The 15,954-nt window shown below is 52.7% G+C and overlaps 1 protein-coding gene across 1 annotated transcript in view; it reads right to left on the minus strand.

Annotated features, from left to right (window-relative positions):
- The window catches only part of NLRC3 (NLR family CARD domain containing 3), a 42,680-nt gene that overhangs the window by 17,597 nt on the left and 9,129 nt on the right, over positions 1 to 15,954 (minus strand). The window contains exons 2-6 of the mRNA XM_029050465.2: positions 7,729 to 7,880; positions 7,129 to 7,515; positions 4,006 to 5,746; positions 2,685 to 2,771; positions 465 to 548 (exon numbers count right to left, since the gene is read on the minus strand). Coding sequence (XP_028906298.1) covers positions 465 to 548; positions 2,685 to 2,771; positions 4,006 to 5,746; positions 7,129 to 7,515; positions 7,729 to 7,735 — 2,306 coding nt within the window. The 5' untranslated portion in view covers positions 7,736 to 7,880. The remainder of the gene's footprint in view (positions 1 to 464; positions 549 to 2,684; positions 2,772 to 4,005; positions 5,747 to 7,128; positions 7,516 to 7,728; positions 7,881 to 15,954) is intronic.

A 15,954-nucleotide genomic window follows, 5' to 3' on the forward strand; every position in this document is an offset into this window, starting at 1 on the left:
GAGTATCATATAGCAATAAAGAGATGCATTCCCTGCCCACAACAAGCTTACCACTACAGGGAGCTCAGGGTGGAAGTTGGGGTTGTTCCAGGGAGGAGGCTACAGGGGTCTGGGGGAGAGTGGAGAGGGATAAGAACCCCTCCTGGAGGTCCCATGCTGCTGTCCACGGACCCAACACTGGGGAAACCTGGGAGGGGCTGCACCACCTGGCCTCAGCTCCCTGAGTCCCGCTCCCATTGTAATTTCCCCATGTTAATCTGGCCCAGCCCATGACAACACGCATCTGGCCTAACAGGTGCCATTGTGGTCGTATAGGCCCTTGCAAAGACCCTCATCGTGGTCATACATCTTTACCAGGAAACCCACCAGTTCAAAGGTGGGAATGGACCATCACTTGCAGTGTGGGACTCTGGGAAGAGGGAATCCAGAAGATTGATCTCTGAGAAGAAAAGCATCCCACTTACTCTAGTGTAGTCAGACTTCTGTTGACCATGAGAGATCTGGCCAGAGCTTTGGCCCCTTTGTTGCTAATCTCGTTCTCTGCCAGGCTGCCCAGGGAAGAAAAGAGAAATCATTATTTGTGCGTGTGTGTGTGTGTGTGTGTGTGTGTGTTTGTGTATCCCCTGTAGGCAACCACTTCACTGTAGCCTCCTCTTCCCACCTTGTCCTTTTCGCAGGTGTGAGCTGCCTTGACCAGCCACATCATCCTGACTTCTAGTATCCCCAGATGGGGAATCAACAGAACAGGGATGAGAGCAAACTATGGCCCTATGGGAAGGGTGACAGCCTAAGAAACCCTAGTGTGGTGAAGGGGGAGGAGCAGGTAGTGAGAATCCTCAATAAGCCAGAACCCTAAGACTCAGAGCAAGACCAAGTATTGGGCCTCCTTCCAGTGAGGAGCAGGAAAACCCATCCCCTTAGAGCCTAAAGGGAAAATTAACAAGAAATTCCTCAGGGCTTCAATACTTTCAAAAGCAAATCCTGGTTTCTGATGCAAAAGAATCCATGCTAATAGTACATTTTTTGCAGGCACTTAGAAATAAAATGAAGATCCACGTGTCCCAGACTTTCGCGGCCCCTACTCCTTTCCCCAGAGGCAGCTGGATCTCCACTTACTTTCCCACTGCCCCTCAAGTCCTGCTGGGGGAGACCAGGCTACCCCAAGTGTTGGAAGTAGCCCAGTGAGACTCCACTTGGCTGTGCTGGCCCTAGGAGTAGCCCCAGCCCTGCCCTCTCCTATGCCGCAAAGGAGTACGGAGGGATTGTCACTGTGCCTGTGGGGGCTCCCAGGGGGGTACTTTGAATTTTTAACTGGTGGAAACCCCAACAAGGGTCACCTGAGACCACATAAAACCACTCCACTGCACTGAAGCCCACTGATTGGGAAGCTCTGGGCAAGGATTTGCTGTACCATAAGCCTGTGGGGCCAGGGATCATGTCGACCAACTCTATCTAATTATACTCTCTCAAGCTCTTAGTATAGTGTCCTGCACACAGTAAGAGCTCAATGGGTACCAGTTATTTATTGACTGGAAGGGGAGAAACAGCCCAGTCTCCTTCAGAGCAAAGGGTGGAGAATGGCTCTAGAAGGGAAGAGGTGAAGATATAGAAGCAGAGAGCTGAGCAGCCAGGGAGCAGTGTGGCCCAGTGGGAAGAGCACAGGCCAGGAGACCTGCTTTCTAATCCCGGCTCTGCCATTTGCCTCTGTGCGAACCTTGGGCTTATCACAACTGCCCTGTGCCTCAGTTTCCTCATTTCAAAAAACAGGTATAAAATATCTGTTCTCCCTCTCCCTTAGGCCGTGCACCCCGAGGAGACAGAAACTGCATCACACTGTATTTTATCTACCCCTGTGCTTGGCACATAAGAAGCCCTTAACAAATATTATTATTAGCATTATTAAGGGAAGCACTGGCTAGGAGATGAGCTAATAATAATAATAATGTTGGTATTTGTTAAGCGCTTACTATGTGCAGAGCACTGTTCTAAGCGCTGGGGTAGATACAGGGTAATCAGGTTGTCCCACATGAGGCTCACAGTTAATCCCCATTTTACAGATGAGGTAACTGAGGCACAGAGAAGTTAAGTGACTTGCCCACAGTCACACAGCTGACAAGTGGCAGAGCTGGGAGTCGAACTCATGACCTCTGACTCCAAAGCCCAGGCTCTTTCCACTGAGCCACGCTGCTTCCACAGGAGCTGTGGAGGCAGCATCTCTCTCAGCCAGGGGTGAGAGGTGTTCCCTCTATCCCAGGTTATAGATAGGGAGGGCCGTACAGGCAGAGGGATACCGGGGGATGGGGCAGGAATCACTGCCTGGTATGGTGGGATAGAGCTGAGAAACTCCAGGAAGACTGGGACCGTCCAAATTCCCAGGGGACAACTGGGTGCTCCCTCCACCACCGGCTACCTGTGGGGAGATGTGGGTGGGGTCCCCACCCCAGAGATTTCACCGATTGGGTAGGGTGACGGCCCCAGCGTGGGGCAGGGATGTGCAGAGTAGGGGAGGGGACGGTGAAGCTGGAATGAATGGGATGGGGGCCCGGGAGCCAGAGGGAGCCACCCGAGGCATTTCCAAAATCTATCGAAGTCTTGGTCCTATGGTTTTTGAGGGGATGGACCCCAACCGACCCTTCTCTCCCCCAGCGGACCCTTGACCTCATCAACCAATCCCTGGTCATCACCTGAGCTTCTCAATCAGACAGTCCTTCCCACTGAGCACGCTCGCCAGGAGTTCCATCACACTGTCCTGGAACTGGTTGCTGTCCATCCTAGTCAAGCAGAGCAGACGGCTCATTTCACCGGGAGGGGAGAAAACTTGGTTATGGATTAGAAGCTGGGGAAGGGGAGGCTTGGAGGAGGAAATGACTCCCTATTTCCAGATTCTCCAGCCTGGACTACTCCCTCCAGGTAGGGTCCAGTGACATTCCGGTAACCCAGGTCACCAGCATGGTCGATAGTGGTTGGGGTCCTTGGGGGAGTGGATCGCCCTTCCCGGACCACCCCATCCTCAGATCCCCCATCCTTGGCGCTCCCCTTGGAATGGGGCACATTTCCCAGGGGTGACCCCTGGGATGGGCCTGAAAGGAGACCCTTGATCTAAGAAGCCTGGGGTGTTCTTCTGAGGCGCAAAGAGAATTCTCAGGCTAAGTGCCACCGAGTCAAGGCGGATCCAGGCCCAGTCAGGCCCAGGGATGCTGCTCCAGACCTAGGGCCTCCCAGAAGGCCCGTAGCGGGAACCACCCGCAGCCCAATCCCCTTCTCGCCGGCTTCCTCGACACCACCAAGCAGAAACACACACATCTGGCTCCAAGTGGGGAAGGAAGCAGCGAGCCTCCCCTGCCTCCTCCCTTTAACCCCAACCCCCCAAAGGGAGGAGGGAGATGCAGCTCTCTCCGTGCAAGCCAGCCCGAAAGCAGCGTAGCCTAGTGGCTTGAGCACGGGCCTGGGAGTCAGAAGGCCTTGGGTTCTAATCCCAGCTCCACCACCTGCCTACCGTATGACCTGGGGCAAGTCACTTAACTTCTCCGGGTTTCATTTACTTTATCCGTAAAATTATAATAATAATGATAACAACAGTGGCATTTGTTAAGCACTCACTATGCATCAGGCACTCTACTAAGCACTGGGATGGATACAAGTAAATCGGGTTGAATTTTCATTTATTGGACACAGTCCGTGTCCCATGTGGGGCACACAGCCTCGATTCCCATTTTACAGACGAGATGCCTGAGGCACAGAGAAGTGAAGTGATTTGCCCAAGATCACGCGGCAGACAAGTGACAGAGCTGGGATTAGAACCCCTGACCTTCTGACTCCCAGGCCCGTGCTGTATCCAATACGCCACACTGCCTCCCTAAAACGGAGATGAAGACTGAGCCCCACGTGGGACGCGGATTGCGTCCGAATGGGTTAGCTTCTATGTACCCCAGGGCTTAGACCAGGGCCCGGCACATAGTAAGCGCTTAACAGATACCATAAAATTAAAAAAAAAGTCAGCCCCACCTGAGGTTCCGGCAGTAGAGAATCTGAGCCAGGAGGCTCTCGAGATCGCCGTGGCTGAGGCACCTGGAGAGGTTGGTCTCGTCGGCGCACGCCTCCGAAACCTGCAGCACGTAGGCCAGGGCCGAGCGGTGGAGAGGGGTCAGCTTCCCGGCCAGGCTCTCGCTCGCCATGGCCTCCTCCACGCTCTGGGCCAGCTCCGGGCACTGGAGCTCCTGCAGGCAGCGCACGATGTTGACCATGCGGGAGGAGACGTTGGCCATGGGGCGGAGGCAGTCCTGGAGGAGGTCCCTGACGGGGCCCCGGTGACCGTCGTGCTCGTCCTTGACCAGCAGCCAGCCGGCCAGGAGCCGGTTGACCCGCGGGGAGAGCAGGCCGGACAGGAAGCGCAGGAAAACGTCCAGCCGCCCGTCCTCCGCCTGCAGCGCTCTCTGAAGGGCGTTCCTGTAGTGGGTGAGGAAGCCCAGTTTGAACCAGGACATGCCGTTATCGGAGAAGAGGTCGAAGAGAGCCCGCTTGGCCGCGCCGTAGTAGTAGGCGGCGGCCGCGAACTCCTGCAGAGACAGGTGGGCGAAGTAGTAGTGGACGGAGCCCTGGGCCTCCTCCTTGAGGAAGAGGCAGTGGCGGGGGTTAGCCTGCAGCAGCGAGAGCTCCACGCCGTGGGCCTTGAGGTCCGGCTCAGAGAAGACGTATCTCTTCTTGACCAAGCCGAAGAAGGCCAGCCGGCCCAGGGCCCCCAGCAGTTTCTTGCCGCTGGCGGCCTGCTCCGTCCGGAGGCTCTCCTTCGGCCGGTCCGGCCAGTCCCCGCACAGCGCCATCTTGAAGTAGGAGGCGTACAGCTCCGACAGGGACTTGGGGAACGAGGCCTCGGGGAGCTGGCGGTCGGGCCGGCCCTTGAGCAGGCAGCCCAGGACCACGCCGCAGAGCCGGCAGAAGGAGGGGACCGTGCACAGTAAGTACAGGGCCGGATTGGCCCCGACCTGCCTCAGGACCCGGACGGCGAGGTCCGGGCTCTCCGGGAACAGGCGATTCAGATAGTCTTCCATCTCGGCCTTATCGAAGCCCCGGATCTCCGTCATCCGGTCCACCAGGCCCCCCGGGATCTGGCCGGCCGCCGTGGGGCGGGAGGTCACCCAGACGGACGCCTCCGGCAAGAGGTTCCCCCGGATGATGTTGGTGACCAGGCCGTCCACCGGGATCTCCTTTTTGGGATCGGTGCACGCCACGGCGTTGGAAAAATCCAGGGGGGTCTTGAACTCGTCCAGGCCGTCCAGGATCAGCAGGACGCGGGCCAAACCGCAGTGGGCGGCCTCGCTCGCGTTCGCGGAGGCCAGGCGGACGAGCCTATCGGCCGACAGCTTGTCCAGGGCGTTCAGCTCTTGGAAGCTCAGGGGCAGCACCCACTTGATGTCCTGGCCCACCTCCCCCTGGAGCCAAAGGCCGACGTACAGCTTGACCACGGCGCTCTTGCCGATGCCGGCCACGCCGACCGTCACCGAGACCCGGGGCGGGATGGAGACCTTGGACAGGGGCGAGAAGAGCCGCTCCAAGGCGATGTTCTTGGAGGCCTGACGCCCACCTCGGGTGGCCTCTATCTGCACGAAATCGTGGTCTTTCTGCTGGAGGTCGGTCAAGCCCTCCACCAGCAGCAGTTTGGTCAGCCTCTGGGATGCAGACAGAGTCGGGTCTGGGCCCGACCCGAACCTTTTGCGGAGGAACTCCAGGTGCCTCTGCATCGTAGGATCTGCAGCCAGAGAAGCAAGAGTCTAAGTCGGGCGGGGGGGTGGGCGGAGCCGAGGCTGAAGGAGCCGTCGGGGCCGCCTCCGCGGTCGGTACCTGGGTCGGGGGCAGTTGGGAACGTGGGCCTGGAAACGAGCAGCGTGGCCCCAGTGGATAGAGCAGGGGCCTGGAAATCAGAGAGTCATGGGTTCTAATCTCTGCTCTACCACTCATATGCTGCGTGACCTTGGGCAAGACGCTTCGCTTCTCTGGGCCTCAGTTCCCTCATGTCTAAAATGGGGATTGAGACTATGAGCCCCACGTGGGACAAGGACTCTGTCCAACCCGATACGCTTTTATCCACCCTTGTGCTTAGTAAACTGCCTGGCCCATAGGAACAGCTTACAGATACCACAGTTATTATTATTATTATTCAAACTGCAGAGGGGCGTATAGAGGAAGCCCCACAGGTAGCTTGCCTTGACTGTGGTCTTAGCCTTCACCCTCTTAGTGTCAAAGAGGTGAAAGCTGCCTGACAATTTAATAATAATAAATAATGGTATTCAAGTGCTTATTATGAACCTAGCACTATTCTAAGCACTGGGATAGATACAAGATAATCAGATTGGTCACAATCTCTGCCCCAAATGGGCCTTACAGTCTTAATCCCCATTCAACAGATAAGGTAACTGAGGCCCAGAGAGGTGAAGTGACTTGTCCAAGGTCACACAACAGACACGTGGCAGAGCCGGGATTAGAACCCAGGTCGTTCCGACTCCCAGGCCCGTACTCTATCCGCTGTCACGCTGCAAAGCGCCCGGTGAGGCAGGAGGTTAGGGTGGAGGAGGGTGGCGGCCAGAGACGTCACCTCCGGGAACAGGAGGAGCTGGGAGAGAGCCGGCTGGGAGGGGTCTCGAACAGGGATGGACGGAAGAGGGAGATTGGTAGAACTTGTTTTCTACCGTCAGGTCACCCTGAACCCTCCTTTCCATCAGCAATTCTGAACTGGTTCTCTCTCGTGTCTACCAACTCTATTGTATTCTCCCAAGCTCCTAGCACGGTGCTCTGCACACAATAAGCATTCAATAAATACCGTTGATTGACTGGCTGTCCTTCCTGCCATCCTCCAAGGTCATCACACCCTCCAGCACTCAATCAACGGTATTTAATGAGCGTTTATTCTGAGCAGAGCGCGGGACTGAGCCACAGAGCAAGCAGAAACGATCCCCGTCCTCAAGGAGCTCCCACTTGATCACTGAGTTGGCCATCGGGAACGCGTCTACCAACTCTGTCGCACTGTCCTCTCCAAAGTACTTACAGTGCTCTGCATGCAGGAAGTGCTTAAAAAATACCATCATTGACGATGACGGTTACCGGAGCTTCCGACCCCTCAGACTCCGCACTCACCTCCACAGACACCCCTGGTACAGTCTCCGGCGGTGCAGGCAGCGAGATGGCGACAGAGCTGGGAGTCGGAGTTCTCGATGAAGGTCTGCAGGGCCCAGGAACCCTGGGTCCCTTTCCCGGCCAGCAAGTCGACCAATGCCTTCACCTGCCCGGCCAGGGAGGTGGCCTGGCACACCTTGCCGGCCTCCTCGCCCGTGAGCACCTCCTGCTTTCTCACGTAGCCCAGGATCTCGTCCAGGAGAGGGGAGGAGATGGCTTGCAACAGCTGCTTCTGGTGCCGCTGCAGCCAGGAACCCGGGGCCGGTGGGGGTCGGCGACCGCCGGGGCCTTCCAGACACTCGGCAAGGGGAGACGGCGCTGGGGAGGCCACCCTCTTCTGGTTGTTGGCTTAAAAAGAAAGTACGTGAATTCGCCAAACTTCCCGGTTGCCCTCCCCACGGCCCCTCGTTCCTCCCAGACTGCAGTCCGACCCCCGCCGGATTTGGCGGTACAACCTCGCCGTGTGAGAAACATCGGCGGGGAGACCGTCCCCCACCTTGGTCGGTGGGTGCTGGGAGGGGCTCCCCCGCCGAAGGTCAGGCCACCAAGCCCCTTGCTCACCTTCCATCGGGGGCACCAAAGCCTCAGCAGCCCCACCGGAGGGATTGTGCCCTGCCTGCCACCACTTCCACCGCCATGCTGCCCCTCCAGCTCTTTCCCTAGGGGCGGGGCCAGGCTCGGGGCTCAGATGGCTTCAGCCCTTCTCCATCTTTCTAAAATAGACAAAAAAATCAACGTTAGTAGAAATCCCGAGGAGCCCATCTGCTCCAGGCTCCGGTCTCAACCTGAAGGAGCAGAAAGCGGAGCTGGAAATACGGGCAGCTGCTGAGGCATGGAGTGACTGGTGGTTTTTCCAGGCTGACTCCAGCCTGGAGTGGCCAGTCCGAGGGGCAGGACCACTCTCCTTTCACGGTTAGTAAACCCCTTCTTCTGCCCACCGCGGCCTAGGCTGGGAAGAGAAAGCTCGGAGGCAGAGGGTAAACTAGTTATGGGCGGGGAACGTGTCTACCAACTCTGTTATACTCTACTCTTCCAAGTGCTTAGGACGGTGCTCTGCACATAGTAGGCAATCAATAAATAGGACTGATTGAATGCCGAGTTGGGGGAGAGGAGCAGGTGAAAAGGCTGGGCTGTGGGGGTAGGAAGGAATGCAGGGCTGCTGTACCCTATCCGAATGTTGGCTGCAGCCCTCCAGTGAAAGGCTGGGGAATGGGGGGAGGAGCTGTTAATGTCGGGGGAGGCTGGCCGTCAGCCTCTTCACAGTGGGTGAGGCTGAAGCAGAAGTGGCAGAGCTGTGGCCATCCTGCAGGAAGCATCCTACAAGGGGGTCCCTTGAGAAAGACAACAGGGAGGACCCGAATCTGGGACCCGCTGGGGGAGCGGGTGTCTCCAGGGTACTTTTCCCCTGGCGGACGGGCTCCCACAGGGTGAAAGGACGATGGCAATGCCAGGCATCGGCGTTCACTGACTCCACACCCCAGAAAGTTGTGCCCCCCCAATCTGTGCACTCCAATCTGGGTCAGAGCCTAGACCACGTGGGCCCTTTCCAGGAACCTCGTCGAACTCGGACCAGGATGGGGGCTCGGCAGCGGCTTCCTCCAGCACCCCAGGCTGAGAATCTCCCAACTTCCCAACAGAACGAGTAGGGTGGTCCCCTGTGGCATTTGAGAATGCCCAACAGGGACATACACAATGAGTTACCCTGGATATATATCATGACAGCATCACACATACCATTTTGTTGAGGTGTGTCTAGTTGGCCCAAACCTAGACCGTTTCTCTTGGGAGACCCCTGAGCACTCCCACTTGATCCAAGAGGAGAAGCAACATGGCGTAAGTGGATAGAGCATGAGTCTGGGAGTCAGAAGGTGATAGGTTTTAATCCCAGCTCCACCACTTGTCTGCTGTGTGACCTTAGGCAAGTCATTTCACTTCTCTGTGCCTCTGTTACTTCATTTGTAAAATGGAGGTTGAGACTGTCAGCCCCACATGGGACAGGGACTGTGTCCAGCTCAATTTGCTTGTATCCACCCCAGCGCTTAGTACAAGGCCTGGCACATAGTAAGCACTTAACAAAGACCATTATTATTATTTGCATTCACCTCCCAGGTCCCTGCGATCCTGGATGCTGGGCTGACCTGCAGAACACAATAGAGATGGGCAGAGGGTGGAAGGGGGCTGAAAATAAACATACCAGACAGTCAATCAGTGGTATTTATTGAGCATTTACTGGGTGTAGAGCACTGGACTAAGCACTTGGACATCAAGGTATCTAGGGGCCATCTGTACTGGAGAGGGGACAGGCCTGCTGAACTTTGAACAGTTCACTGTAAAGCTGGGGGGGTTGGGAGGGTGGGGTGTGTGTGTGTGTGTGTGTGATGGCATCTCCAGGAAGGGAAGCAGAAAAGAGAAAGGTAATATAAGAAATGATAATTAGAATAATAATTATGGTATGTGTAAAGTGCTTACTCTATGGCAAGCACTATGCTAAGCACGAGGGTAGCTAGACTTCCCTCACCAACTCTGAAATCCCTCCATCTGACCACAACCTCCTCCCCACAAACCTGTCCTGTTCCCCTACAGAGACCTCCAAACCTTTGACCCCCTCCAATTTTTCTCGTCATCATGCCCCATTTAGCCTCTTCACCCAAACTACTTTCCCTTGACAACCAAAATGACACCCTCAACACTAAGCTCTCTACTGAACTCTACTCACTCGCTCCCCTATCCCTTCATTGATCTTGAACCACTAACCCACAGACCTGGATCACCTCCACATTCTGCTTCCTTCACGCCTGTGCACGAGCTGCAGAACGCTACTGGCAGAAATCTAGATATCAGGCTGACCTCGGCCACCTCTAATTCATTCTCGAATGCCTTAACTCTGCCCGACAAAATAATTTCTCCGTCCTGTTGACTCTCATGCCCACTGCCCTCATAGGTCATTCCAGACGTTTAACTCCCTCCTCAAACCCCCTGTTTCCCAACCTCTCCCATCTTTTGTCCCTAATGACTTGGCCACCTACTTTATTGAAAAAATTGAAAACAACCAGTGCGATCTTCTTAAAATCTCTCCTGCCCCTATTAAACTCTCCCACCTTTCCCAGGTATGTATCTCAAGAGATCTCCTGCCTTCTTTCCAAAATCCAGCCCCACTAACTGCACATCCAACCTTATTCCTTGGCACTTTATCAAAAGAACTTGCCCCCCTCCTCTTCTCTCCCTGACCACCATCTTTAACTGTTTGCTCTACTATGGCTTCTTTCCTATTGCTTTCAAACATGCTCATGGCTCCCCTATCCTAAAAGAAAAATCCTCGCTTGACTCCACGGCTCCCTTCAGTTATCACCCCTTCACCCTCCTACCATTCCTCTCCAAACTCCTTGAGTGAGTTGTCTACAGTTCCTCTTCTCCAATTCTCTCCGCGACCACTTCTAACCTGGCTTCCACCCCCTTCCCTCCACAAAAAGTGCCCTCCCAAAGGTCACTAATGATCTTCTTGCCAAATCCAATGGCCTCTCCTCCATTCTAATCCCCCTTGACCTCTCATCTACCTTTGACTCTGTCAACCACCCCCTTCTCCTGGAAACATTTTCCATCCTTGGCTTCATTGACACTGTCCTCTCCTGGTTCTCCCTCTATCTCTCTAGACACTCATTCTCAGTCTCTTTCGTAGGCATCTCCTCTGCCTCCCACCCCCTAACTGTGGGTAACCCTCAAGGTTTCAGTTCTCGTTCCCCTTCTATTCTCCATCTACACCCACTCCCTTGGGGAACTCATTTGTTCCCATGGCTTCACTACCACCTCTGTGTGAATAATTCCCAAATCTACATCTCCAGCCCTGATCTCTCTCTCTCTCTCTTTGCAGTCTTATATTTCCTCCTGCCTTCAAGACATCTCTACTTGGATGTCCCACTTAACATGTCTAAAACGGAGCTCCTTATCTTCCCACCCAAACCCTGTCCTTCCCCTGACTTTCCCATCTCTGTAAATAGTACTGCCATCCTTCCTGTCTCACAAGCCTGTAACCTTGGTATTATCCTTGACTGCTCCCTCTCATTCATCTCACATACTCAATCCATTACTCAATCCTGTCAGTTCGACCTTCACGATATCGCTAAAATCCTCCCTTCCCACTTCATCCAAACTGTTACCATTTTATAATCCAAGCACTTATCCTATTCTGCCTTGAATACTGGATCAGCCTCATTGCTGACTCCTTGCCTGCTGTCTCTCCCCACTCCAGTCCATACTTTACTCTGCTGCCTGGATCATTTTTCCACATAAACGTTCAGTACATGTTTCCCCACTCCTCAAGAACCTCCAGAGGTTGCCCATTCACCTCCGCATCAAAGACTCCTTACCATTAGCTTTAAATCAATCATCTTGCCTCCTCCCTCACTAGCTACTCTCCTACTACAACCTAGCCTGCAAACATAGCTCTACTAATGCTAACCTTCTCAATGTACCTCGATCCCACCTATCTCACCGCCGACCTCTTACCCACGTCCTGCTGCTGCTGGCCTGGAACACTCTCCCTCTTGATATCTGACAGACAACTACTCTCCACCCCCCTTCAAATCTCCTCCAAGAGGCCTTCCCTGACTAAAGTCTGCTTTCCTTTTCGTCCACCCCTTCTGTGTCGCCCTGACTCGCTTCCTTCATTCATCTCCCCTTCCCAGTCCCACAGCACTTATGTACATATCCGTAATTTCATTTATTTATATTAATGTCTGTCTCCCCCTCTAGACTGCAAGCTCCTTGGGGTCAGCGAATGTGTCTATTTTGTTACACTGTACTCTTCCAAGCATTTATTACAGTGCTCTACACACAGTAAGTGCTCAGTAAATATGACTGCCTAACAAGGAGTTTTGCTCTATAACAGGAGAAATGATCACAGTTGAATAACTTCCTCTGCTCAACTGCAGAAGGAAGTCCTGAGTGCACAATGACTGTGGTTTCACTTACAAAGCAAGCCAAGCAGGACTCACTACCCTAGCTCTGACCCTCCTCTGACTCATTGCTCATCTCCTTCTTCCAGCCAAGCACTGCCTCCCCCCTTCAAGACCCTCCCCCACCCCATCTTCAAAGTCTCCCTGAAAGCCTAACACCTCCTCCAGGAGAACTTCCCCAATTAAGATTCACCTTTCCAGAGGGCATATGCCTAGCAGCACTTAGGCACATTCTCAAATTACATCAATTTTCACTGATTTCCCCTTCCATGCTCTTGCTAACAGCAACTAGAGCCTTGTTTCTTTCTCTTCCTCCAACTATTTGTGAATTCTGCTGCACCCAAAAAGGGAGAATACCAGCCCCACAAGTTCAATGCTCTGGTCGAGGATATAATAATAATAATAATAATGGTTTTTGTTAAATGCTTACTACGCACTAGGCACTGAACTAAGTCCTGGGGTGTATACAAGCAAGTCAAGTTGGACACAGTCCCTGTCCCATGTGGGGCTGACAGTCTCAGTCCCCATTGTACAGATGAGGTAACTAAGACACAGAGAAGTTAAGTGACTTGCCCAAGGTCACACAGATGACAAGTGGTGGAGCTGGGATTAGAACCCATAACCAGGGCCGGTAAAATAGAAAGAAAGCTGTGAAGCTACTCTCCATTTCTTCTCCATTGAAACAGTGTGACCTATTGGAAAGAGCAAAGGCCTGGGAGTCAGAGGATCTGGGTTCTAATCCCAGCTCTGCCACTTGCCACTTAGAAGCAGCGTGGCTCAGTGGAAAGAGCATGGACTGGGGAGTCAGTGATCATGGGTTCAAATCCCGGCTCAACCGCTTGTCAGCTGTGTGACTCTGGACAAGCCCCTTAACTTCTCTGTGCTTCAGTTACCTCACCTGGAAAATGGGGATTAAGACTGTGAGCCCCACGTGGGACAACCTGATCACTTTGTATCCTCCCCAGCGCTTAGAACAGTGCTTTGCACATAGTAAGTGCTTAACAGATGCCATTATTACTTGCCTGCTGTGTGGCCTTGGGCAAATGACTTCACTTCTCTGTGCCTCTGTTCTCTCACCTGCAAAATGGGGATTCAAACCTGTTCTTCTTTCTGCTTAGACTGTGAGCCTCAAGTGGGATTATGTCTGATCTGATTAATTTGTATCTTCCCCAGCCTTAAGAACAGTGCCTGATGCTTAGTAATCTGGCTGACCTATGCAGTCCTCAAAACCAGGAAAGGCGGGAAGGAGAGTGGGATGGAAAGGGGCAAACAGGAGAGGGAGCAGAGGCATCGGGAGAAAGCAGTGGATGGGAAAGTTTAGTTTGTGTAGTTCATTTTCCTACCCTACTGTCTCCCACTTAGCCCATGACTTTAGCTTTGTAGCACCTAATATGGAAAAACTCAAACCCACAGTGGTTTTTTTTCCTGCCTGGTGGCTTTGATCGGCAATTTTCTGTTACCTGCAATCATCCAGACCTGTCGCGAAGGCAAGCATCTTGTGAACCGCATTACTGCTTGCTGACTTTGTTCTCCATGCCGACCCAACTGTCACAAAAGCATCCACACAAGGCTGCCCCCCCTTTCCTTCGGGACTGGGGCACAGACAATGAGACCAATTTTTGGAGGGGAGTTCCCAGTCCTATCACATTTCAACCTGTTCCACAACAGGAAATTCTTCCTTATAATTAAGTGAAGTCCTTCATGCTATAATAATGATAATAATAATGGCATTTGTTAAGCATGTACTCTGTGCCAAGCAATGTATTAAATGCTGGGGTAAGTACAAGATAATCAGATCAGATGCAGTCCCTATCCCTCATGGGCCTTAAAATTTAAGTAAGAGAGGGGAACACGTATTCAATCCCCATTTGACAGATGAGGAAACTGAGGCCCAGAGAAGTGAGGAACTTGCCCAAGGTCACACAGCTAACAAGTGGAAGAGCATGGAGCTGAATCTAAGTTCTCAGACTCCCACCATTTGGCTACACTGCTTCCCAGTTCAAGCTTATTGCTCAAGTCAGGGCTGAAGGATAGGATAGTATCTCCTGCCTTCTACCAAAATCCACTCCCTTCGCCTGCATCCGACCCCATTATTTCACACCTTAACGACACTTGCCCCCTCCGTTCTTCCCTCCCTGACCGCAATACTCAGTAATAATAACCATGGTATTTGTTAAACACTTACTAATTGCCAAGCACTGTTCTAAGCGCTGGATAGATATAAGGTTATTAGGTTGTCCCACGTGGGGTTTACAGTCTTAATCTCCATTTACAGATGAGGTAACTGAGGCACAGAGAAGTTAAGTGAGTTGCCCAAAGTCACACAGCTGACAAGTGGCAGAGCTGGGATTAGAGCCCATGACCTCTGACTCCCAAGTCCATGCTCTTTCCACTAAGCCACGCTGCTTCCTCAACTGTTCGCTCTCCAGTGGCTTCTTCCCCACTGCTTTCAAACATACCCATGTCTCCCCATCCTAAAAAAAACCCCTTCCTTGACCCCACGGCTCCGTCCAGTTATCAACCCATCTCCCCCTATCTCCCTGTAACAATCTTTCCCAAACTCCTTGAGCGAATTGTCTACAACCACTGTCTTTAAGTTCCTTTCCTCCAATTCTCTCCTTGACCCCCTCCAATCTTCCATCCCCTTCACTCCACAGAAACCACCCTCTCAAAGGTCACCAGTGAGCTCCTTCTTGCCAAATCCAATGGCCTCTACTCCATCCTAATCCTCCTCGACCTCTCAGCTGCCTCTGACACTGTCGAGCACCCCCTTCTCCTAGAAAAATTATAAAAATGATAATGATGGTGTCTGTTAAATGCTCACTATGTGCCAAGCACTGTTCAGTTTCACTAACACCATTCTCGCTGTAACTTCTATTCTTGTAACTTCTCTGGCTGCTCATTCTCAGTTTATTTCATGGACTCCTTCTCTGCCTCCCATTCCCTAACTGTGGGGGTCCCTCAAGGGTCAGTTCTGTGTCCCCTTCTACCCTCCATCTACACCCACTCCCTTGGAGAACTCATTCACTCCAAGGCTTCAATTACCACCTTTATGTGAATGATTCCCAAATCTAGATCTCCAGCGCTGATCTCTCTCCTTTTCTCCAATCTCACATTTCCTCCTGCCCTCAAGACATCTCTACTTGATTGTCCCATGGTCACCTCAAACTTAACATGTCCAAAACAGAGCTCCTTATCTTCCCACCCAAATCCTGTCCTCTCCCTGACTTTCCCATCACCGTAGACAGCACCACCATCCTTCTTCGTCTCAAAAGTCCGTAACCTTGACTCCTTTCTCTCATTTAACTAGAGTGGCTCAGTGGAAAGAGCACGGGCTTAGGAGTCAGAGATCATGGGTTCTAATCCCGACCCTGCCACCTATTAGCTGTGTGACTTGGGGCAAGTCACTTAACTTGTTGGTGCCTCAGTTCCCTCATCTGTAAAATGGGGATTAAAATGTGTGAGCCCCACTTGGGACAACCTGATTACCCTGTATCTACCCCAGCGCTTAGAACAGTGCTCTGCACATAGTAAGTGCTTAACAAATACCAACATTATTATTATTCAACCCACAAATTCAGCTTATCACTAAATCCCAATGGTTAAACATTCACAATATCACTAAATTCCATTCTTTTCTCTCCATCCAAACTGCTGCCACATAAATCCAAGCACTCCTCCTATCCCCCTTGATTACTGGATCAGCCTTCTTGCTGACATCCCCGCCTTCTGTCTCTCCCCACTCCATTCCATACTTCACTTTTGCTCTCCGGATCACTTTTTATACAAAAACATTCAGTCCAAGTCCCCCACTCCTCAATAACCTCCAGTGGTT

This window comes from Ornithorhynchus anatinus, chromosome 2 (genome assembly GCF_004115215.2).
Source record: "Ornithorhynchus anatinus isolate Pmale09 chromosome 2, mOrnAna1.pri.v4, whole genome shotgun sequence".
Lineage (NCBI taxonomy): Eukaryota > Metazoa > Chordata > Mammalia > Monotremata > Ornithorhynchidae > Ornithorhynchus > Ornithorhynchus anatinus.